Consider the following 24,135-nt stretch of genomic DNA (forward strand, 5'->3'; position numbering starts at 1 on the left):
CATCATGTCGCTGACTCCCAGCAGAAATGGGAGGGGCGGCCAGTGCGATCCCAGGGAGCCAGGCCTGCAGCCCTCCCATCTGGCCTCAGAGAGGTGCTGAGTGACCTGCTAGCAGGGGGCCGGCAGGTGCTGTTTACCAACAAGCAGTGACTGACCGGCTGCCCTTTCTCCCCTTTGGCGGCCGCCTCCCCATGCGCCTTTGGCCAAGGAGGTTCCGGAGCGGATGTAAGCGTGGGTCTCATTGTCTCCCCAGGAGATCAGTGACCCGGAGATTCTGGATCTGGTTCACAGCGCCCTGGGCAGGATGACCGTGGTCCGACAGATCTTCCCGGCTGCCAAGGACAACCAGAAATGCACAAGGAACAACCACCGCATCTCCTCGCTGCTGTGCGACCCCCAGGAGGGCTACCTCCAGATGCTGCAGGTGAGTGCCTGGCCGCTCTGGCCGCCTGCCTGCCAGGTGAGTGCCTGGGGGCTCCGGCCGCCTGCCCGCCAGCACTATGACCGGCTTGTTTGGTGCCATGGAGGCGGCCGCAGGGCAGTGCCTCTGAGCAGCATGGGCAGTAGTGAGGGGGTCCGCTCCCAGGCCATGAGCTCCAGACGCCTCTCCTATGTATTTCAGCCACAAGCTGAAGGGTCAAGAGCTCTGTCTCCTCCGCGTCTGCTTCTGCGGCGCCTTTTGTTGGGTGGTGAGATTCTTCCCGGGGAGAGTCAGTCATGTGGCCTGGCTCTTGTGGAGCCATAGGGACTGGCCAGCTCCCCTGCTGAATGCAGAGGCAGGCCGCCAGGGCACTGGGAGTGGGGGCGCCCTGCCCCTGCCATTTCCTCCCTCCCTCAGGCCCCCGCAGGGGCTTGGCCAGAGAGGGTGTGGCTTACCTCTTCCTAGCGGACAGCTGGTTGCCTGAGGGTGTGGGGCAGTGGGGAGCGCTGTGGACACTGCCCATGGAGATCATGCACCAGGGAACCTCATCTGGGATGTGGTAATGTCAGGGCACTTTCCCCACTGGGTTTGTGGAAATCACCCAGGAGAGAGAGAGTGTGTGTGTGTGTGTGTGTGTGTGTGTGTGTGTGATGCTTGCATCAGCATTTAGGACAAGTCCCCTCTTTACCCAGCCAGGCATGAGGCGGAAGTCGGGTTGGGAGGGGCAGCCGGGTGGGTGGCACACCTGTCAGGAGGTGCGCATGGAGGATGGTTAGTCTCTGGAGTGGGCTGGGCACGTGTCATTTGCCAAAGTCCTGGATCCATTTGGTAATCTTGTATTTGGGTCATTCATCAGGAGGAATGACCCAACTGATGGCAAACACTGGAAATCATTCTCACGGAAAAACAGCTGACACCGATTCTGCCCAGGAGCCAGTCCCACTCTCCATGGTCCCTGCTCCGGGGCCATCAGAATGTCTGGGTCTTTCTAAGACATGAAAGGCTTGGCCAGGAGATGGACCCAAGGCCCCTGCAGGACCACGGCCTGGAGCCCTGGGCACAGGGGCCAGGAGAGGCAGGGGCTCGGGACAGGAGCGTCTGTCCTGGACACAGCTGGTTGGCTCTGCTCTCCTCTGTTCTGGGGAATAGGAAGGGCGAGGGCAGAGCAGGGCCCTGCAGCACAGCCTGGGGCTCATGCCTGCTCTCAGGGTGGAAGGGAGAGAATGGGGGTGTGGCTCAAGGTGTGAGCCCAGCCATCCCACACTTCACCAGGGCCCATGGAGCCAGATTGGGGACGGTCTACCAGGCTATCTCCTTGCAGAGCTTCATCCTTTCCAAGCACAGCCGGCCTTGTCCCTGCCTCCCTGAGCCCCTCCCTTCGTCCACTTTCTGCTTCCTCACACACTCTTCCTTCCTCACACTGCACTTCTGGGTGCAAACACACCTGCAGGGTGGGGTGGGGCAGTGTGAGGCCTGCCTGACTCATCTCAGGATGTGCAGGTGCAGGTGCAGGTGGAAGAGTAGGTGCAGGTGGAGGTGCAGGTGGAGGTGGAGGTGGAGGTGCAGGTGCAGGTGGAGAGTGGAGGTGCAGGTGGAGATGGAGGTGGAGGTGCAGGTGGAGGTGGAGATGGAGGTGGAGGTGGAGGAGCAGGTGGAGGTGCAGGTGGAGGTGGAGGAGCAGGTGGAGGTGGAGGTGGAGGTAGAGGTGCAGGTGGAGGTGGAGGTGGAGGAGCAGGTGGAGATATAGGTGGAGGTGCAGGTGGAGGAGTAGGTGCAGGTGGAAGTGGAGGTGGAGTTGGAGGAGCAGGTGGAGGTGGAGGTGGAGGTGGAGGTGCAGGTGGAGGTGGAGGTGGAGGTGGAGGTGGAGGAGCAGGTGGAGGTGGAGGTGGAGTTGGAGTTGGAGGTGGAGGTGGAGGTGGAGGAGCAGGTGGAGGTGGAGGTGGAGGTGGATGTGGAGGAGCAGGTGGAGGTGGAGGTGGAGGTTCAGGTGGAGGTGGAGGAGCAGATGGAGGTGGAGGTGGAGGAGCAGGTGGAGGTGGAGATGGAGGTGGAGGTGCAGGTGGAGGAGCAGGTGGAGATGGAGGTGGAGGAGCAGGTGGAGGAGTAGGTGCAGGTGGAGGTGGAGGTGGAGGTGGAGGTGCAGCTGGAGGAGCAGGTGGAGGTGGAAGTGGAGGTGCAGGTGGAGGAGCAGATGGAGGTGGAGGTGGAGGTTGAGGTGGAGGTGGGGGTGGAGGTGGAGGTGCAGGTGGAGGTGGAGGTGGAGGTGCAGGTGGAGGTGGAGGTGGAGGTGGAGGTGGAGGTGCAGGTGGAGGAGCAGGTGGAGGTGGAGGTGCAGGTGGAGGAGCAGGTGGAGGAGCAGGTGGAAGTTGAGGTTGAGGAACAGGTGGAGGAGCAGGTGGAGGTGGAGGTGGAGGTGGAGGTGCAGGTGGAGGTGGAGATGGAGGTGGAGGTGCAGGTGGAGGAGTAGGTGTAGGTGGAAGTGGAGGTGGAGGTGGAGGTGGAGGAGCAGGTGGAGGTGGAGGTGGAAGTGGAGGTGCAGGTGGAGGTGGAGGTGGAGGTGGAGGTGGAGGAGCAGGTGGAGGTGGAGGTGGAGTTGGAGGTGGAGGTGGAGGTGGAGGTGGAGGAGCAGGTGGAGGTGGAGGTGGAGGTGGATGTGGAGGAGCAGGTGGAGGTGGAGGTGGAGGTGCAGGTAGAGGAGCAGGTGGAGGTCAAGGTGGAGGTGGAGGTGCAGGTGGAGGAGTAGATGCAGGTGGAGGTGGAGGTGGAGGTGGAGGTGGAGGTGCAGCTGGAGGAGCAGGTGGAGGTGGAAGTGGAGGTGCAGTGGAGGAGCAGGTGGAGGTGGAGGTGGAGCAGCAGGTGGAGGTGGAGGAGCAGGTGGAGGTGGAAGTGCAGGTGGAGGTGGAGGAACAGGTGGAGGTGGAGGTGGAGGTGGATGTGGAGGTGGAAGTGGAGGTGCAGGTGGAGGTGGAGGAGCAGGTGGAGGTGGAGGAGCAGGTGGAGGTGCAGGTGGAGGTGGAGGTGCAGGTGGAGGAGCAGGTGGAGGAGCAGGTGGAAGTGGAGGTTGAGGAACAGGTGGAGGAGCAGGTGGAGGTGGAGGTGGAGGTGCAGGTGGAGGTGGAGATGGAGGTGGAGGTGCAGGTGGAGGAGTAGGTGTAGGTGGAAGTGGAGGTGGAGGTGGAGGTGGAGGAGCAGGTGGAGGTGGAGGTGGAGTTGGAGGTGGAGGTGGAGGTGGAGGTGGAGGTGGAGGTGGAGGAGCAGGTGGAGGTGGAGGTGGAGGTGGATGTGGAGGAGCAGGTGGAGGTGGAGTTGGAGTTTCAGGTGGAGGTGGAGGAGCAGATGGAGGTGGAGGTGGAGGTGGAGGTCAAGGTGGAGGTGGAGGTACAGGTGGAGGAGTAGATGCAGGTGGAGGTGGAGGTGGAGGTGCAGCTGGAGGAGCAGGTGGAGGAGCAGGTGGAGGTGGAGGTGGAGGTGGAGGTGGAGGTGGAGGTGCAGGTGGAGGAGCACGTGGTGATGGAAGTGGAGGTGCAAGTGGAGGAGCAGGTGGAGGTGGAGGTGGAGGAGCAGGTGGAGGTGGAGGAGCAGGTGGAGGTGGAGGTGCAGGTGGAGGTGGAGGAACAGGTGGAGGTGGAGGTGGAGGTGGATGTGGAGGTGGAAGTGGAGGTGCAGGTGGAGGTGGAGGAGCAGGTGGAGGTGGAGGAGCAGGTGGAGGTGCAGGTGGAGGTGGAGGTGCAGGTGGAGGAGCAGGTGGAGGAGCAGGTGGAGGTGGAGGTTGAGGAACAGGTGGAGGAGCAGGTGGAGGTGGAGGTGGAGGTGGGGGTGGAGGTGGAGGTGGAGGTGGAGGTGGAGGTGGAGGTGGAGGTGCAGGTGGAGGTGGAGGTGGAGGTGGAGGTGGAGGAGCAGGTGGAAGTGGAGGTGGAGATGGAGGTGGAGGTGAAGATGGAGGTGGAGGTGGAGATGGAGGTGGAGGTTCAGGTGGAGGTGGAGGAGCAGGTGGAGTTGGAGGAGCAGGTGGAGGAGCAGGTGGAGGAGCAGGTGGAGGTGGGCTCAGCACCAGGCATGCTGACACAGAGTCCCATAGAGGCCGCACTGAAATGACCTCACCAACCATGGCCAGGTGCTCAGAGGTGAGGCCAGTGGAGTGTCATACCTGGGACCAGCCTCCCACCTCCCGCTGTCCTGCTGAGGCCTCCCCTCCCCTGAGCAGACAGGAGCGACACCCAGAGGCCCCACCAAGCTGCCAGGGTGTGAAGCAGCCGAACCCTGTGCTCATCTCACCAGACTCAGTGGCCCCCACAGCCCTGTGAGAGCCTCGCCCCACGGGGAACAGGGCCCCACAGGCGCCCTGGGTCAGGGTGCAGCTGGGCCTCCCAGCTCTGTCCCACCTGGAGTGAGGCCCAGCCCTGGACGCCGGGCCCCTCCTGAATCTGCTCTGCCTGCCTCTGACTTGCTCCCCTGGCTGCTCTGTGGGTTCCAGGCCCTCTGCTTTGTATCCGGGTCCTGTCTGCAGCACCGGGGCCTCTCCCTCGCTGTCTGCTGGTACCCGAGGCTCTGTGCTGGATGTCCCGGGCGGAGGGCTAGGCCGTGAGGGATGCGTTCTGCTTGTTCGTCCTGTGCGAATAGGCCCTGAGCTGGCCTTCCCTAGAAGGAGGGGAGGCAGGACCCCCCAGGCCCGCCCCACCCTTTTATCTAGAGCTCCAGCTGGGCTGCTAGGCCTCAAGGCCCACAGGGAGGGGGTCCTGCGGCTGCAGGGGAGCCCTCTGCTTGCAGACGGCTCCTGGCGCAGGGCAGGCCTGCCAGCCCGGACGCGGTCTCTGCCCACCACCTGGGAAAGGCTCGCCTGCCCTCTCCGGCCTGGAGGGGGCCCAGCCGAAGCCGCCTTCCTGCAGCCTGCGCTTGTGCTCCCCCAGAGGTCCCTTCTCTGGACAGCAGGCTGCCAGGGTGGCACTAGTCCTGGGCCTCCCCACCAGTGAACCCAGTGGGTCAGGGGTTGCCTCGGTGAGGACACTGAGGTGGGGGAGCAGGGAGGGGCTCGGGCCCGCACGTGGTCAGCGTCACCTGAGGCGGGAGCGGAGGCCTCAGGGTGCGGAGGGGTGCAGTGAGCCGGGATGCAGCCGCCCACGGGGTCGGGAGGCACTCTGAGGGGCTGTAAACGAGAAGCAAACTGTTGTTTGAACAGAGGCGGGTCCCTCTGAGCCACAGGAGGCAGTAGGTCTTTATTTTCTCTTTTTTTGTGAACCGCATTCATGTGTGCTGTCTTATTAGGAGCTCTCTAGTCCACCCATCGTCCATCTGTCCATTTCCTCAACTCCCCTACTCCTCCCCACCCCAACTCCTCCCCACACAGGCCCACTCGCCCACCCACACTCATTCAGCTACTCATCCTCCCTCCACCCACCAGGCATCCAGCCACCAGACCGCACTCAGCACCGGCCGGGCCGCGCTGGGTGCTGGTTTCTGAGCCGGTGAATGTGGGAGGGATGCGTCTAGAAGGGTGACAGGCCCCAGGACTCAGGAAGCACGTTGGTGCGGATGGCGGAGGGGCGGCCAGGGCAGCCGTCACGCAGGGCGGAGTGCGGAGTGTGGAGCGGGCGGCCGGAGGCCTGTCCTCCGTGGAGACGGTGGGAGGCCCCAGAGCATCCTGAGTCACTTCCCGTTTCCCCTCCTCCAGGCCTCCGTACCCTCACGTGTGGTAAGTGCCAGCTCACTGAGAACCCCGTGTGGAGAGGAAGGGGGCCCAGCGGGTGCTGGGCTGGCCACAGGGGCAGACTGCGGCCCTGTGTGTGTGTGTGTCTGTGTGTGTGCGTGCTCATGTGTGGTGTGTGTGTGATTGTGTGAGTGTGTGTGTGAATATGTGTATGTGAGTGTATGTATTTGTGTGTGAGTATGTGTGTGTTTGTGTGTGAATGTGTGTGTGGATGTGTGTATGTGCATGAGTGTGTGTGGTGTGTGTGCATGTGTGTGAGTATATGTGTGTTTGTGTGTAAATATGTGTGTAGAGAGTATGTGTGTGTGTGGTGTGTGTATGTGTGTGATTGTGTGAATGTGTATGTGTAGTGTGTGGTGTGTGTGGGAGTGTGTGTGTGAGAGTAAGTGTGTGTGTATGTATGTGAGAGTGAGTGTGCGAGTGTGTGTGAGAGTGAGTATGCGAGTGTGTGTGTGTGTGAGTGTGTGTGTGTGTGAGTGTGTATGTGTGTGAGAGTGTGTGTGTATTGTGTGTATGTGTGTGCGAGAGTGTGTTTGTGAGAGTGTGTATGTGTGTGTGTGTGTTTGTGTGTATGTGTGTGATTGTGTGTGTATGTGAGAGTGTGCGAGTGTGTGTGAGGGTGTGTAAGAGTGTGTGAGAGTGTGCTTGGGTGTGTGTGTGTGCATGTGTGGGTGGGTGTGTCTGGGTGTAAATGTGTGAGTGTGTTTATGTGTGTGTTTGAATGTGAGTGTGTGTGTGTGTTTATGTGTGTGAGTGTGTGTGCATGTGTGAGAGGATGTGTGAGTGTGTGTGTATGAGTGTGTAAGTGTGTGTGTGTGAGAGTGTGTGTATGTTTGTGTGTGTGAGTGTGAGTGTGCGTGCGTATGTGAGTGTGAGTGTGCGAGTGTGTGTGAGTGTGCCAGTGTGTGTGTGAGAGTTTGTATGGGTGTGAGTGTGTGTGCATGTGTGGGTGTGTGTGAGTGTCTGTGTAATGTGTGAGTGTGTGTATGTTTGTGTGTGTTTGAATGTGAGTGTGTGTGAGAGTGTGTATGTGTGTGTGTTTGTGTGAGAGTGTGTGTGTGAGTGTATGTGAGTATGTGTGTTTGAGTGTGAGTGTATGTGTGTGAGTGCGTGTGTGTGTGAGAAGGTGTGAGAGAGTGTGTGTATATGTGTGTGTGTGAGTGTATGTGTGTGTGTAAGTGTGTGTGTGCATGTTGGTGTGAGTGTGTGTGAGTGCGAGTGTGTGAGAGTGTATGTGTGTGTGTATGTTCTTGTGTGTATGTGCGTGAGTGTGTGTGAGTACATGAGTGTGTGTTTGTGTGCTTGTGTATGTGTGTGTGAGTGTGAGTGTGTGTGAGTGTGTGTGTGTGAGTGTGTATGTTTGTGTGAGTGTGCTTGAATGTGAGTGTGTGAGTGCGAGTGTGTGTATGCATGTGTGTATGTGTGTGCATGAGAGTATGTGAGTGTGTATGTGTATGTGTGTGTATGTGTATGTGTGTGTGTGAGTGAGAGTTTGAGTGTGTGTATGTGTATGAGTGTGAGTGTGAGTGTGTGTGTGAATGTGTGTGAGTGTGTGTGTGAGAGTTTGAGTGTGTGTGAGTGTGTGTTTGTGTGAGTGTGAGTGTGTGTGAGAGTGTGTGTGAGTGTGTGTGCGAGTGTGTGTGTGAGTGTGTGAGTGTGAGTGTGTGTGTGAGAGTGTGTGTGAGTGTGTGTGTTTGGGTGAGTGTGTGTGTGAGTGTGAGTGTGTGTGTGAGTATGTGTGTGTGTGTGAGTGTGTGTGAGTGAGTGTGTGAGTGTGTGTGTGAGTGTGGGAGTGAGAGTGTGTGTGTGAGTGTGTGAGTGTTTGTGTGAGTTTGTGAGTGTGTGTGAGAGTGTGTAAGTGTGTGAGTGTGTGTGCATGTGGAGTCTATGTGTGAGTGTGTGTGTGAGTATGAGTGTGTAAGTGTGTGTGTGAGAGTGTGTATATGTTTGAGTGTGTGTGAGTGTGAGTGTGTGTGTGTGCGTGTGTGAGTGAGTGTCCGAGTGTGTGTGTGTGTGAGAGTTTGTATGGGTGTGTGTGTCTGTGTGTAATGTGTGAGTGTATGTTTGTGTGTGTTTGAATTTGAGTGTGTGTGTGAGAGAGAGTGTGTATGTGTGTGTGTGTTTGTGTGAGAGTGTGTGTGAGTGTATGTGAGTATGTGTGTGTGAGTGTGAGATTGTGTGTGAGTGTGTGTGAGAGTGTGTGAGAGTGTGTATGGGTGTGAGTGTGTGTGCATGTGTGGGTGTGTGTGTGTCTGTGTGTAAATGTGTGAGTGTGTGTGAGAGTGTGTGAGAGTGTGTATGGGTGTGAGTGTGTGTGCATGTGTGGGTTTGTGTGAGTGTCTGTGTGTAAATGTGTGAGTGTGTGTATGTTTGTGTGTGTTTGAATATGAGTGTGTGTGTGAGTGTGTATATGTGTGTGTGAATGTGTGAGTGTGTCTGTATGTGTGTGTTAGTGTGTGTGAGAGTATGTGTGTGAGTGTATGAGTGTGTGAGTGTGAGTGTGTATGTGAGTGTGAGTGTGTGTGTGTTTGTGTGAGTGTGTGTTTGTGTGAGTGTGTGTGTGAGTGTGTGTGTTAGTGTGTGTGCGTATGTGAGTGTGAGTGTGCGAGTGTGTGTGTGTGAGGGTGTGTGTGTGTGAGTGTGTGTGTTTGTGTGTGTGTGAGTGTGTGTGTGTTCGTGTGTGTTAGTGTTTGTGTGAGTGTGTGAGTGTGTGTGTGTGAGTGTGTGTTTGTGTGTGTGAGTGTGTGTGTTTGTGTGTGTGTGAGTGAGTGTGTGTGAGTGTGTGTGTGTGTGAGTGTGTGTGTGAGTGAGTGTGTGTGAGTGTGTGTGTGTGTGAGTGTGTGTGTGAGTGAGTGTGTGTGAGTGTGTGTGTGTGTGAGTGTGTGTGTGAGTGTGCGTGTGAGTGTGGTGGAGGAGTTAGACCTCATTCCAGGGCCCTGGCTGACTGTGATTGTGTGGCTGCGAGACGGTGAGTGTGTTCAGGGGAGAAAGGACTGTGCTCCGGGCAGTCAGGCCGCAGCGGCCCCTGAGCGGGCTGTGCCCTCTCTCCCGGGAGGCTGCCCGGCTCGGTCCTGGGTCCCGTGGAGCAGAGGGTGGGCCCAGGGTGGCACACCTCTTGGCAGGCAGGCCCCTGCACGCTGCAGATCCCAGGTGCCCCTGGCCTGCTTCCCCTGGGCCTGAGGCTCGTCAAATCAGAGTGGTCAGTTACCCTGGCCCCTCCTGCCCACACCCCCTCCTGCCCACGTCCCTCCTGCCCACGCCCCCTCCTGCCCACGTCCCTCCTGCCCACGGCCCCTCCTGCCCACGTCCCTCCTGCCCACGGCCCCTCCTGCCCACGCCCCCTCCTGCCCACGTCCCTCCTGCCCACGGCCCCTCCTGCCCACGTCCCTCCTGCCCACGGCCCCTCCTGCCCACGCCCCCTCCTGCCCACGCCCCTCCTGCCCACGTCCCTCCTGCCCACGTCCCTCCTGCCCACGGCCCCTCCTGCCCACGACCTCCTGCCCACGCCCCTCCTGCCCACGCCCCTCCTGCCCACAGCCCCCTCCTGCCCACGGCCCCTCCTGCCCACGCCCCCTCCTGCCCACGCCCCCTCCTGCCCACGCCCCTCCTGCCCACGGCCCCTCCTGCCCACGTCCCTCCTGCCCACGCCCCCTCCTGCCCATGTCCCTCCTGCCCACGCCCCCTCCTGCCCATGTCCCTCCTGCCCACGCCCCCTCCTGCCCATGTCCCTCCTGCCCATGTCCCTCCTGCCCATGTCCCTCCTGCCCATGTCCCTCCTGCCCACGCCCCCTCCTGCCCATGTCCCTCCTGCCCACGCCCCCTCCTGCCCATGCCCCCTCCTGCCCACGCCCCTCCTGCCCACGGCCCCTCCTGCCCACGTCCCCTCCTGCCCATGTCCCTCCTGCCCATGTCCCTCCTGCCCATGTCCCTCCTGCCCACGCCCCCTCCTGCCCATGTCCCTCCTGCCCACGCCCCCTCCTGCCCATGTCCCTCCTGCCCACGCCCCCTCCTGCCCACGGCCCCTCCTGCCCACGGCCCCTCCTGCCCATGTCCCTCCTGCCCACGCCCCCTCCTGCCCATGTCCCTCCTGCCCATGTCCCTCCTGCCCATGTCCCTCCTGCCCACGCCCCCTCCTGCCCATGTCCCTCCTGCCCACGCCCCCTCCTGCCCATGCCCCCTCCTGCCCACGCCCCTCCTGCCCACGGCCCCTCCTGCCCACGCCCCCTCCTGCCCATGTCCCTCCTGCCCATGTCCCTCCTGCCCATGTCCCTCCTGCCCACGCCCCCCCCGGCCCATGTCCCTCCTGCCCACGCCCCCTCCTGCCCATGTCCCTCCTGCCCACGCCCCCTCCTGCCCACGGCCCCTCCTGCCCACGGCCCCTCCTGCCCATGTCCCTCCTGCCCACGCCCCCTCCTGCCCATGTCCCTCCTGCCCATGTCCCTCCTGCCCATGTCCCTCCTGCCCACGCCCCCTCCTGCCCATGCCCCCTCCTGCCCCTGTCCCTCCTGCCCCCGCCCCCTCCTGCCCATGTCCCTCCTGCCCATGGCCCCTCCTGCCCACGGCCCCTCCTGCCCACGTCCCTCCTGCCCACGCCCCCTCCTGCCCATGTCCCTCCTGCCCACGGCCCCTCCTGCCCATGCCCCCTCCTGCTCATGCCCCCTCCTGCCCATGTCCCTCCTGCCCACGGCCCCTCCTGCCCATGTCCCTCCTGCCCACGGCCCCTCCTGCCCATGTCCCTCCTGCCCACGCCCCCTCCTGCCCATGTCCCTCCTGCCCACGGCCCCTCCTGCCCATGTCCCTCCTGCCCACGCCCCCTCCTGCCCATGTCCCTCCTGCCCACGCCCCCTCCTGCCCATGTCCCTCCTGCCCATGTCCCTCCTGCCCACGCCCCCTCCTGCCCATGCCCCCTCCTGCCCATGTCCCTCCTGCCCACGCCCCCTCCTGCCCATGTCCCTCCTGCCCATGGCCCCTCCTGCCCACGGCCCCTCCTGCCCACGTCCCTCCTGCCCACGGCCCCTCCTGCCCACGTCCCTCCTGCCCACGCCCCCTCCTGCCCATGTCCCTCCTGCCCACGGCCCCTCCTGCCCATGCCCCCTCCTGCTCACGCCCCCTCCTGCCCATGTCCCTCCTGCCCACGCCCCCTCCTGCCCATGTCCCTCCTGCCCATGGCCCCTCCTGCCCACGGCCCCTCCTGCCCACGTCCCTCCTGCCCACGGCCCCTCCTGCCCACGTCCCTCCTGCCCACGCCCCCTCCTGCCCATGTCCCTCCTGCCCACGGCCCCCTCCTGCCCATGCCCCCTCCTGCTCACGCCCCCTCCTGCCCATGCCCCTCCTGCCCACGGCCCCTCCTGCCCATGCCCCCTCCTGCCCACGGCCCCTCCTGCCCATGCCCCCTCCTGCCCATGTCCCTCCTGCCCACGGCCCCTCCTGCCCACGGCCCCTCCTGCCCATGCCCCCTCCTGCCCACGGCCCTCCTGTACACCCTCCATCTGCTTCTCACCCAAACAGCATGGCGAGGAGCCTCGGTGGCCCCGTGGCTGTGCCCCTGCTTGGGGCACGGTGTATGCAGGCTGAGAACAGGCAGGGAGGGGTTGGGTGAAGGGAATTCTGGGGCGTGATGGGGGCGGCTGGGAGGCAGCAGGGCTCCTCCCAGAGCAGGGAGACCACGGGTCCGTGGTCTCCCCGGCCCTGTGAGCCACAGAGCCTGCGTGCTGCCAGGCGTCTGTCCTGGCTCTTCAGCGCCACCCGCTCGCCATGTGCTGTCGCCTCTGGGTGTCTGTGCAGCCGCTGCTGTGACCGCCACACACCCGAAGGGGGGCCGCCTCCTCCTCTGCGTCTTCTCTTCCGTCTTCTCTTCCTGCCCGCACCGGAAGGAGCGGTGGCGTGAGGGGTCCATGGCAGCAGGCTGCGCTCCGCCCGCAGTGGCTCCGCGCCTGAGGAGAGAGATGGCAGGCCTGGCCCAGCCCAGAGCCCGCTGTGGTTCAGCTCCTGGCGCTGCTCCTCTGCCCCTGACACGCCCCTCCCCCCTCCCCGGCTCCCTAGGGCTCTGCCACCGCCGTCTCCCCCAGGACCAGCTGACCTGGGGACCGCTCGGCAGAGGACCCTTCTCAGAGCCACAAGTCCCCAGGCAGCCCCTGCTGGCGCGATGCCCCCCACCCTCTGGGTCTGGCATGTCCATCAGCACAACGCAGGTGGCTCCGGCGCCATCGCCTGGCCCCGGCCTGAGAGCAGGCCAGGATCCTCCGATGGAGTCCTCCTGTAGTGAAGTCACCTCTGTTCCCTCTCCTCAGCGTGGCCATGGGCCTGAGGCCCACCCCTGTCCCCCCGGGGCTCCCCCTGCACCGCCTGCGTGGCAGCACCTGGAGCCGTCCTCTGGCCTCCTCCCCTCCCCCGCTTGGCCAGCTGTGGCCATGGGCAGGATGCAGTCGCTGCCTGTTTGGTGAACGGCTTATTGCCACCCCTAGTCTGTGTGTCTGCTCTGGCTCCTTGGTCCTTCATCAGAGATGTTGGCAGACCCTTCCCCACCTGGTCCTCTTCCTCACAGCCATGGCCCCCCCCACTCCCCCGAAACGCCTTACCTCTCACCCTCCAAATCCGTCTGGACTGAGCTGCTGGCCGCCCTCTGCCCCCGCTGCTGCCACCTGAGCAGGCTCCCATGCCCGTCTCGCAGAGCTTGCATGGAGCCCACACGGCACGGGCCCCTCGGTTCTCCGGTTGATGGTTGGATCCTCCCCAGCTCCGGTTCCTTCGGTGCGCTGGTCCCAACCTGCCCAGCCCACCTGGTTTGAGGGAGCCCTGAGAGCAGAGGACGCTGCTCAGAGGCTGTGTCGCACTCGTGGTCAGCGCCCTGGCCGCCCCCGCTGGCTCCCCTCTTGGGAGTGCATGTGGTGAAGGTCCCCCATCTTCTCTTCCAGATCTCCAACCTCTATCTGTATGACAGCGTGCTGATGCTGGCCAACGCCTTCCACAGGAAGCTGGAGGACCGCAAGTGGCACAGCATGGCCAGCCTCAACTGCATCCGCAAGTCCACCAAGCCATGGAACGGAGGGAGGTCCATGCTGGACACGATCAAAAAGGTGTGTGAGACAGACACCCCTGGCCCGCCCTCCCAGGCCCTCCCCCATCCCACCTGCCTCCTCCGGGCCTGGCACGGAGGCCCTGCCCAGGCCTCTCCTGGCCACGCTTCTGGTGCCAGCATTCGAGGGAAGAGCGAGCAGTCACGCGGGTGTTATCGTTGCTGTCTCTGTTTCACATAAGAAGGGAGAGAGGCGCAGCAGTGTCCTCTGGCACAGAGACAGCAGGCTCCTCTCCACAGCTTCACTTACTGTGGCCAACAAAGGTTGGGAAGTATTACATGGAAAGTTCCAGAAATAAGTCATTGACACATTGTAAGTTGCACGTCATTCGGAGTGCCTGCTTCATCTCATCACAGAGGCATTGTAGCATCTCACACAGTCATGTGAAGAGGAGATGCGTGCAGTAAAAGAAGATATTTTGAGAGAGAGATCACCTTCACAAAACTTTCATTGCAGTGTGCTAGTATTGTTATAATTGTACAGCTATTGTTAGTCTCTTATCAAGTAAACCTCACTGTAGGTTGGGGATGTACAGACTTCGGTCCTCCAGGGCTTTGGGCATCATGGGGTCTGGACCGCACCTGTGGCCGGGGCTGCTCTCAGGAGAAAGCAGCTGCTGCCCATGTGTGCTGTCTGCAGAGGCTGACTCAGGGGCAGCACATGTGCTGATCAGCCAGGACGTCAGCTGTGTGCATGTACTACTAAATGTGTGTACACGCATGTGCATACAGGTGTGTTCACATTGGTGTGCACGTGCGTGCATGTGCAGATGTGTGTGGGCATATGCAAACATGGGCATATGTGGACATCTGTGTGTGTGTACACACGTGTGGTGCTCGTGTGTGTGTGTGTGTGTGTGTGCGCACACACACATGTGGGGACGAGCTCATCAGGGGGTGTGCACACGTGTGCATGTGCAGGTTCTCTGCCCCGGTGATGGTGTGCTGAGCAGCACAGCCGGTGGCGGCTGGGTTGGAGAGCCCTGGCTAATCACAGGTTTGTAGGCCGGACTGGCGTAGAGGCCTCTGACCAGCACGTAAGGACATCGCCCATGCTGGGAGCTTTCTGACGGCGAACCCCGTGGGTCCGCAGCGGCGAGCACTGTCTGACAGCGGCTGGGCCTCTTGGGCCAGCACCGTCTCTGGGACCTTCCTGGCTCCCAGCCTGTGGGAGGTCGCGGCTGGAGAGCCCTCCCAGACTGGAAGGAAGGGGGGGCTTACCACAGGCCAGTGCAGCCTCTGTCTGCTCCTGCAGAGCCACGGAGCCACGGGGAGGCACTGGGCATGCCCACCACGCACGCCCACAGCCGCCGTGCTGACCGCTCTGGGTGCCGCCTGCTGACCTCTGTGGGTGTTGCCGTGCTGCCCGCTCTGGGTGCCGCCTGCTGTCCGCTCTGGGTGCCGCCTGCTGCCCGCTCTGGGTGCCGCCTGCTGACCGCTCTGGGTGCCGCCGTGCTGCCCGCTCTGGGTGCCGCCTGCTGCCCGCTCTGGGTGCCGCCTGCTGACCGCTCTGGGTGCCGCCTGCTGACCGCTCTGGGTGCTGCCTGCTGACCGCTGTGGGTGCCGCCTGCTGCCCGCTCTGGGTGCCGCCTGCTGACCGCTCTCGGTGCCAGAGCCTCACGGGGTGTAGTCACTCCAGGCTGAAGCGGGGAGGAGGTGACTCGCACGGGCACAGGCAGCCGAGAGGCCAGGGCGGGGCACGGCCTCAGTCTAGAGCCTCCGCCCTGCAGCTCCCACCACGGGTCTGGCAGGTGTGACTGCGCTCTGTGACCTTGGATGAGACGCTTGGTCAGGCTGAGGGAGCCCGTGGGGCAGGGTGGAGGGTGGACTGTCAGCTCCAGGGGCAGGGGACATGCCCGCACCGGGCATGGCATGGGGCAGCCCTATAATCCTGCTGACTGCGTCAGTGCCGGGGCAGGTGTGAGGGGTTCCCGTGAGCAAGGGCCTGGGAGGGGCTGGCCCGTGGGGAGGCAAAGACGGCAGCGTGCCCCCGACATGCTTACTCACTCTCCGGGACCACTTTGGCCGCCCTCGCCTTGCGCCCCCCCCCCCCCCCCCGGGCCAGGTCTGCCTCACCTGGGTGCTTTGTCCCCTGCAGGGCCACATCACCGGCCTCACGGGGGTGATGGAGTTCCGGGAGGACCGCTCGAACCCCTATGTCCAGTTCGAAATCCTCGGCACGACCTACAGCGAGACCTTCGGCAAAGACATGCGGAAGGTGAGTGCAGGCCAGGCCCGTGGTGCTCGTGGCCGTGGCAGGAGGCTCTGAGACTGAGGACCAGGCAGAGCCGAGTGCTGCTCCTGTGGCCTCCGCACGGTGGGGCCCGGGGAGCGGGAGGGCCACGCGTTCCCACCGCCCGGGACCAGCCAACGCAGGCCCTGTGCGTGGCCGAGGGGAGCGCGTCCTCCGGTCCAGAGGGGACAGGCCATGAGCGGGCAGGCGAGCAGGGAGGCGCTCGGCGTGCTGGGCCCCGGAGGGGAAACGGGGGCACGCGGCTCCCAACTCGGGGTTCGTCCATTTTATTTGGTGCTCATGCAAGAGGCCGGCCGGGCTCTCGTGACCGTGGGCTCAGGTGGAGCGCGGGGCTGGCTGGGCCAGGGCTGGACTCCCCAGGTTAAGCCACTGCTGGATCCTCACGATGTGAAGGAGCCACGGGCGCTCTAACCAGCATTAAGGCCTGGCACGCACTCAGCACGGATGCATACCTGTCACACACACACAGGGACACACACACAGCCAGTCACACACACAGACACACAGCCACAGGGACACACACAGCTCCCCCACCCCCCACCCAGTGACACACAGGAATATACAGCCACATAGACACAGCCACACATACACAGGGACACACAGCCACACACACACCCAGTCTCACACACACACACACACACACACACACACACTGCCACACACTTGTGTGCACTCCCAGTCACACACATGCACACACTCGGTCACAGTCACACATGTGCACACTGTCACACACACACGTGCACTCGGTCACGCACTTCCTGCGCACTTGAGAGGAGATATCTCTACCAGGGACAGTTGCGGGGAGGGAAGCATGGGCACCTCAGCAGGAGGAGGCGGCCTGGCCCTGGCTGAGGGCAGTGTGGGCACAGGGTCCTCCGAGGGGGGCTGAGGGTCTCGGTGAGGGGACTGGGCTGTGGCTGGCGGACGGCGTGTGGGGAGGGTGTGAGTCTGGGGCACAGGTGGGGGGACTGTTCCCGGAGGCTGAGTGTCCGTGTGCTCCGGGCAGGACTACCCCCATCTGTGCCGGAGGTTCCGGGGCAGGGGCAGGGGCAGGGGCAGGGGCAGCAGTGCCCCACAGTGACGCTCAGAGGCTTGTTTGTGCACCACAGAGGGTGGGCAGGTGTGCCCTGCAATGTCCGGGCTGTCTGGATGCCAGCGAGGGTGCCAAGCGGTGAGGCCGGGGAGGCCTGGGCCAGGAGCTTCCGGGTGGGGCTCCCAGCCGCTCAGGGAACCCGCTGGGCCCTCAGCCACGTGTGCAAGGCCCTGCCGCTGCCTGCGGAAGCGACATCCGTGCCTCAGGTCCTTGCCAGCACGCCTCGGAACCTCAGGGTGAGGACAGGCAGGCTGTGTGCGGGCTCCGGGCTGCCACCCCCTCAGTTCAGCTCACCCAGGGTCCCCCAGTGGGTGGCAGTGTTGGCTGTGGGACCTTTGCCCTGTCTCTGCAGCTGATGGGGGCCATGCTGGCCACTCCAGGGGCCTGAAAGAGGAGGCAGCACCCCCACTTCCTGCTTCAGGTGCCTGGGCCTCTGGTTGCCATGGCAACGCTCCTCCAGCACCCTGAGCTGGAACTGCTCAGGGTAAGGAGCCTCTGAGCGGGCAGGGATGTGCCTGCGTGGGAGAGAAGCTGATTTTCAAGAGGCTTTATTCTGAAAAGCATCCTTTTGTCATTTTAAAATCTGCCCTTAATATCTGCACATCCCATTGTTATCTGTTTGCCTGGCACCTTAACACGGCTAAGAGAAGGTACCTGGAAAGCAGGAGTGGGTTTATCCGAGCAAACGTCTGTGATTCAGACCAGGTTTCACCAGGGCAAGGCCCGGTGGTTTCAGGAAGGAGCGGGGCGAGGGCCCGGGCAGACATGTCCGGCTAAAGGTCATCATTTAAAGGCAGGCTGAGCCCGGGTACGGGCTCAATCCCCAGGGTGGGGCATGCAGGAGGCAGCCGTTCCATGATTGTCTCTCATCATGGATGTTTCTCCCTCTTCCTTCCTCTCTGAGATCAACAAGAATAAATTTATAAATAAATACATACACGAAGGCAGGCTGAGCTGGGCTTCTTGTGGGAGTGGGCTGTGAGGCAGAGCGGGGAGTCAGGGTGGCATGCACATAAAGTGGGGGGCAGCAGAGTTGAGGGGGCACAGAAAGGCCTGTCTGAGGGGGCGGGGCCTCTCCGAGGAGTCCCTCTGGGCACCCCCTGTGGCGTGGGAGCTGCTGGGGGGCCAGCTGCACTGATGGCAGGTGCTGTCACGGGGGATCTGGGTGGGGTCCTGCAAGGATGACATGGATCTTACTGTGTTCATGTATTCTAACGTGCTGCTTATGTATCATCTGTCTTCGTCTGTCAGTCTACCTGTCGATTGACTATATCTATCTATCTATCTATATCTATTTATCTATGCTAATTTAAAAATAACTACAGCAAACAAACAAACAGAGACACAAACCCCCAAGAAACCAAGTAGTTTCTTTAAGATCTAAACCAAGAGTGCTCATTTAAATTAGGGAGAAAAGGGGTGTTTTCTCGAAGTAAATACTGGAGGTGAGTCTCAGGCAGGAGAGTCACCCAGATGGTTTAGATCCACAGCCCCCAAGAGAGGGCGCTTACTCAGCCCCTGGGGAGGATGGGGTGGAGGGGTGTTGGGTAATGGCGACCTCTTTCCCGAGGGCTGGCCGGCCATTCACTCCTCCCAGAGAGTTCTCCTGCAGGATGCTGGGTGCTGGGTGCCGGGCGGCTGGGCCTGTGCGGTTGGCAGTGAGCTCTGGGCAGCATGTCCCTGGTCGGTGTCTGCATGGAGCTGCCAACAGGGTGGTCACCCAGAGCAGCAGGGCAGGCGAGGCTGTGCAAAGCAGCTCCCTGGACACAGTGACTCCCTAGACCGGCCACATTCACCTTGGCGCAGGCGATGTGTAGGATGGGGGAGGGGAGTGATGTGTAGGACAGGGGAGGGGAGGGGAGTGGTGTGTAGGATGGGGGAGGGGAGTGATGTGTAGGACAGGGGAGGGGAGGGGAATGATGTGTAGGATAGGGGAGGAGAGTGATGTGTAGGATAGGGGAGGGGAGTGATGTGTAGGACAGGGGAGGGGAGTGGTGTGTAGGACAGGGAGGGGAGTGATGTGTAGGACATGGGAAGGGAGGGGAGTGGTGTGTAGGACGGGGGAGGGGAGTGATGTGTAGGACATGGGAAGGGAGGGGAGTGATGTGTAGGACGGGGGAGGGGAGTGATGTGTAGGACCGGGGAGGGGAGTGATGTGTAGGACATGGGAAGGGAGGGGAGTGGTGTGTAGGACGGGGGAGGGGAGTAGTGTGTAGGACATGGGAAGGGAGGGGAGTGATGTGTAGGACGGGGGAGGGGAGTGATGTGTAGGACGGGGGAGGGGAGTGGTGTGTAGGACGGGGGAGGGGAGTGGTGTGTAGGATGGGGGAGGGGAGTGGTGTGTAGGACGGGGGAGGGGAGTGATGTGTAGGACAGGGGAGGGGAGGGATGTGTAGGACAGGGGAGGGGAGTGATGTGTAGGACAGGGGAGGGGAGGGGAGTGATGTGTAGGACGGGGGAGGGGAGTGGTGTGTAGGACGGGGGAGGGGAGTGATGTGTAGGACGGGGGAGGGGAGTGATGTGTAGGACGGGGGAGGGGAGTGATGTGTAGGATGGGGGAGGGGAGGGGAGTGATGTGTAGGACAGGGGAGGGGAGTGATGTTTAGGATGGGGGAGGGGAGGGGAGTGATATGTAGGACGGGGGAGGGGAGTGATGTGTAGGACGGGGAGGGGAGGGGAGTGATGTGTAGGACGGGGGAGGGGTATGATGTGAGCTGGGCAGCACCCCTGTGGGCAGAGGTGCCTCAGGGCTGTGGGGTCTCACAGTGGGGCCTCTGTGTGGCTCGGGGCTCAGTCCTGACATTGGGCGCCCGTCTCTTCTTGGGGCGTCATTTTCTCGGAGGGAAGGTGGAGCTGCCAGGCTCCTGGTTGGACAGCGGCTCCGGGCAGTGGCCCTGCGGCAGGACCGTCCGTGGGCACTCTCCTTTAGCTGGGCCAGTAGCTGGGCAGATGGAGCTTCCTCCGAGCCTCTAGCCCAGACCCCACAGGAGCAGCGAGGCCAGGCCGCCCGGGGCGGGCCAGCCACAGGCTGCGGCGGAGGGCTCGGAGCCTGGCAGTGCCGGCTGTGAGCAGATGTCTGCTCCTCTGGCGCCTGAGGACCCAGAGGCCCAGCTCTCCTCTGAGGAGCTGCCTCTGAAGGCGGCTGGAGGCGGTGGATGGGAGGAGGCACCTCAGCTGTCCTTTCCCGTGAGCGTGGCTTGCCTGGCGTCCCACAGCCGGCTCTCCTGGCCGCTGCCCAGGGCTCTGCCCTTTCGGGTCCTGATGCCGCTGGCGGGAGACTCGCTCCCTCTTCCCGCTCCCAGGACCCTGGTGCGTGCCATCTGGGCAACAGGGCCACCTCCTGGAGGCCCTGGGAACCCTATTCCCACAGCAGGGCGGGTGTGGGCGGTGCAGGGGGGCCTGTGGGCAGAGGGCACCCGAGGAGGCACAGGCTGCGGCTGTCCATGGGAGAGAATGGCTGGAACAGGGGACTGGGAAAGCCTCTGTTCTGTGGTTTTCATGCTTCTGTCTTATCCTGGGAAGCTGTCTCAGCAGATTCCTGAACCATATTCCCCAGGCAGGGGCGGGCGCGGGGCAGGTGCGGGGGGTCCTGAACCCCCGCCCAGTGGGCTGCCCCGGGGTGCAGAGGCTTGACTGTGGTGGCTAAGCTGGCTGGAGGGAGGAGGGGGACCCTCCTTGAACTCCCTCCTGCTCCTCCACCCATTTTCCACTCCACCCCGCCCCGTCCCGCCCACCATCAGTGGGCCTCTGAGCCCTCCCGCTGGCCTAGAGCCTGCTGACCCGCTGCCTCACCCGTGCCCCGTGCCCAGTGCCCAGCAATCGCCCAGGGACCGGAGGCTTCCCTTCCTCCACTGGCCTAAGGCTCTCCTCTCCCTCTGTGGTTCGGTCCTGGGACAGGCTGGCTCTGCTGGGAATCAGAGGCTCCCTGGTGCCCTGTCTGCAGGAGGCCTCGTGCTGCTGACTGAGAGGGAGGATGCTCATCCTGCGGCGCCACAGGCTCAGAGCGCCCGCCATCACCGCTCCTGCCCGGGTCTGCTGCCGCTTCCCAAGCTCAGGGGGCTCAGGGCTCTGAGCCAGAGCACCCCCTGGAGCACAGGGGACCCAGCAGCTGGCACCCAGCCGGAGCAGGCAGGGCTGAGGGCTGGAGGGTGCTGGAGGGGAGGGGAGGGTCCAGCTGAGAGCCGGGCGGAGTCCGTTCAGCTGCTCTCTGGACTCCCGGCTGTGTGCAGTGTGCCACACTCCAGCAGTCACGGGTTAGCATCCTTGCCGCATGTTTCCCCGGAAAATTTACCTTCCCAGCCCTCGTGCAGACGGCTTGTAGCAGAGCCGAGACGAAAACAAACCCCCTGCTCCCCACAGGAAAGGGACCGGAAGAGACACAATTAAGAACTATTTCATTTTCAGTCGCACCTGTCGTTCTCTGAGATAGTGCCAACACCTGCTCATTGGGGAAGAATGTTTAGAAAAGACAGATAAATGGAAAGAAGAATAAAGAAGCCAGCTTCAATTTCTGAACCGAGGGAGACATACCATTAGCCTTTCTGGTGCATTTTATTTTCCCGCCTCATGCATGGGCACATGGTGATAGGGCTGTTCCTCACATTGCTGTTTATTGCTCACACATTGTAACCTGACTTTCCTACTGAATGCTACACTGGGAGCATCTCCGCATTTCTTTAATCTTTTCACGTGATTTTTAATGGGAACCTGTTACTCAGCTTACACTTATTTTATCTTCCTATAAGATGACCGTTCAGGCATTTCCACCATGTTATTATAGAGCTAGAGGCCCTGTGCATGAATTCGTGCATGAGTGGGCTCCCAAAGGGGGGTGGGGGAGCCAGGACCCGATGGGCCCTCCGGGCGGGTGGTGGGACACCTTTGCTGGCCTGGGGTCCGGATCCGTCCCACAGACGTTCCCACCAGATGTCAGGAGCCACCTGGCAGCCACTTCGAGGCGAGGTCACTCTGCTCCAGTCTGGACAGCTCCGCCTGGGGAACCGCAGGCAGCACGCCGGGACCTGCGCAGACTGTGGGACCGTCCTCTGGAAGGGCCTCCAGGGTCTGTCGCACACGGCCTCGGTGACGGAGGGCTCGTCTGGGACAGGTGCTCCGTCCGGAGAAGTGATCCCTCACAGGGAGCCCGGGCCTGCTGGACGTGGCGTGCAGGGCGGGTGGCGGGGCCCAGCACACGCTCTGCACGCCGGTCCGGCCGGGCAGGCGGAGTGGGCACGGGTCGCCGGGCGCTTCCTCGCGGAGCTGGCAGCCCGGCGCCCAGAGCGCCTCTGCCCCCGCGATGCGGACGTCCGCCCGTCCTCATGTCCAGACAGCGCGCCCGCCGGGCCTGGGGACGCTCAGAGCCTCCGGACGCCTCGTGACACTGAGGCTGAATTAGCAGCAAACTGAGGCGGAGCCCGAGGACACAGGACATGCCGCACGTGTGCTGTGCGTGTCACATTCTCATTAAGGCTCCGAACAGGAGGAAGTCCGCGGCTTCTGCTGAGAAAGCCGGGTCCTTCCCCTGCGGCCACTCAGCTGCCCACGCCAGCCGTCCCTCAGGAACACCGGGACCGGCCAGCTCCCGGGCTTCGCCTCTCCCCGTCTCTGAGCCGGACTCTGGGCGTTGGCCGTGGCCTTCTCTTGGTCACCGGTCTTGTTTTCCACTCCATTCCCTCCGTGTGCGGTGCTCACACTTCATCTGGAGCAGGGCCTGGAGGCAGCAGGGACAGCAGGCACTGGCCGCTCCTGGCGCTGGGCGTGTCCTTCCTTCCTGGGGAGCGTCTAGGGAGGGAAGGGCCGCAGTTCCCCAGGCCGAGCTCCAGGAGGCCGCAGTGCTGTCGGGATCCTGCTGGAGGCGCTGGTCCATTGGTGCCTGGCCTGTCCTCTGGAGACTGAACCTGCAGGCCTGCTATGGAAGCCAGTCCCCAGTTCCGCCCACCGCCGCCACCGGAGCCAGGGAGGGACCCAGAGGCCTGCCTTCCGCCTGCTTGCCAGTTCCCCTTGCCTCTCACCCTGGCTCCCTGTTAGCCACCCTGATGAGTCAGAGCCTGAGGGGGTGGGTGGGCGGGCAGGGGGGCTGGACTGAGAGGTAGTCAGTGCTCCTCATGGTGACCTGGTCATCCTGGTTGCCACAGACACTGGCTTTTTATAGATGTAGATATAGATAGTGTAGTGAATACCCAGCACGTACACAATGTTATTACATGTGTATTTATCTCCTTGTATTGTAAAGACATGAAATTGCCAAACCAAAGATAATAATTCTTAAGATTTTCTGTACTTGATACATATTTTCAAATCGATTATAGAAAGATTTAATAATTTTCACACCCCCCAGTGGGAAGTTTGTTATATTCTATGATCAAAAAGTTGAGTGAGCCGAGACTGGTTTGGCTCAATGGATAGAGCGTCGGCTTGGGGACTGAAGGGTCCCAGGTTCGATTCCGGGCAAGGGCATGTACCTTAGTTGCGGGCATATCCCCAGTAGGGGGTGTGCAAGAGGCAGCTGATCGATAACTCTCTCTCATCGATGTTTCTAACTCTCTCTCTCTCTCTCCCTTCCTCTCTGTACAAAATCAATAAAATATATTTAAAAAAAAAAGTTGAGTGATATACACTGAGTGGCCAGATTATTATGATATCTGAACGCATAATAACCTGGCCACTCAGTGTGTGTGTGTGTGTGTGTGTATATAGAGGCTAGGTGCATGAATTCGTGCATGTTTGTGGTCCGGCCAGCCTGGCCAGGGGGAGGGATCATGGACAGTTGGCCGGCCTGCCTGCTAGTCGGAATCCTGGTCAAGCGGACAATTTGCATATTAGCCTTTTATTATATAGGATATACACAGAGTGGCCAGATGATTAGGTGTTCAGAGGTCATAATAATCTGGCCACTCAGTGTGTAGTCAACATTTTTGCTAATTTGGTAGCTGTATGAAGAATAATGTTGCTAAATTTACATTTCTTATGAGATTATATGTTTAAAAATATAATCATTGGTCCTTTGAAGTTCATATTTTATATCTTATACCTCAGGTCCTTTGCTCTTTTATATCGGGGATGAAATTTTTCTTACCAACTCATACACTTTTGTATCAAATATTTTGTACTCATAGGTTGTTTGCCTTTGAATTAAGAAAAGATTTTCATATATGAACACTTAGAAATTTGTGTTTGCATTCCTTAGAAAGTCATTCTTCACTTGCAAAGTAAATACACTTCACCCACTCTTACTTTCAGTGGGATTATTATTATTTTTGGTTTGATTTTATTTCAGTGAAATGTGCCATTCACGTGAGTTGATTTGGGATAAATTGTGGTATGATGACCTAGCTTTTACATTTTTCAGTAATGTTTCCTACTATCATTTGTCCATAATCCTGCCTTTCCCCATTAATTTGAATGTCACTTTTTTTATATATATATGTTCTGCAAATTTTTTATCTCCTCATTGGTTAAAATAATTATTACTCTTTTCTCTACATTTTCCCTCTCAGCTTAAATTTAATTTATCTTTGCACATTGTGAGACTGTACTTGTCTGCAAGTAACAGAATGCTCACCTCGGATGGGTTAAATAATGTGAAAAA

At 61.0% G+C, this 24,135-nt stretch overlaps 1 protein-coding gene across 2 annotated transcripts in view; it reads left to right on the forward strand.

Moving 5' to 3' along the window:
- The window catches only part of GRID1 (glutamate ionotropic receptor delta type subunit 1), a 460,835-nt gene that overhangs the window by 313,618 nt on the left and 123,082 nt on the right, over positions 1-24,135 (forward strand). For both annotated transcript variants that reach the window (XM_036461268.2, XM_045570709.1), the window contains exons 6-8: positions 254-424; positions 13,040-13,201; positions 15,299-15,418. In XM_036461268.2, coding sequence (XP_036317161.1) covers positions 254-424; positions 13,040-13,201; positions 15,299-15,418 — 453 coding nt within the window. The remainder of the gene's footprint in view (positions 1-253; positions 425-13,039; positions 13,202-15,298; positions 15,419-24,135) is intronic.

This window comes from Pipistrellus kuhlii, unplaced genomic scaffold (genome assembly GCF_014108245.1).
Source record: "Pipistrellus kuhlii isolate mPipKuh1 unplaced genomic scaffold, mPipKuh1.p scaffold_m20_p_35, whole genome shotgun sequence".
Lineage (NCBI taxonomy): Eukaryota > Metazoa > Chordata > Mammalia > Chiroptera > Vespertilionidae > Pipistrellus > Pipistrellus kuhlii.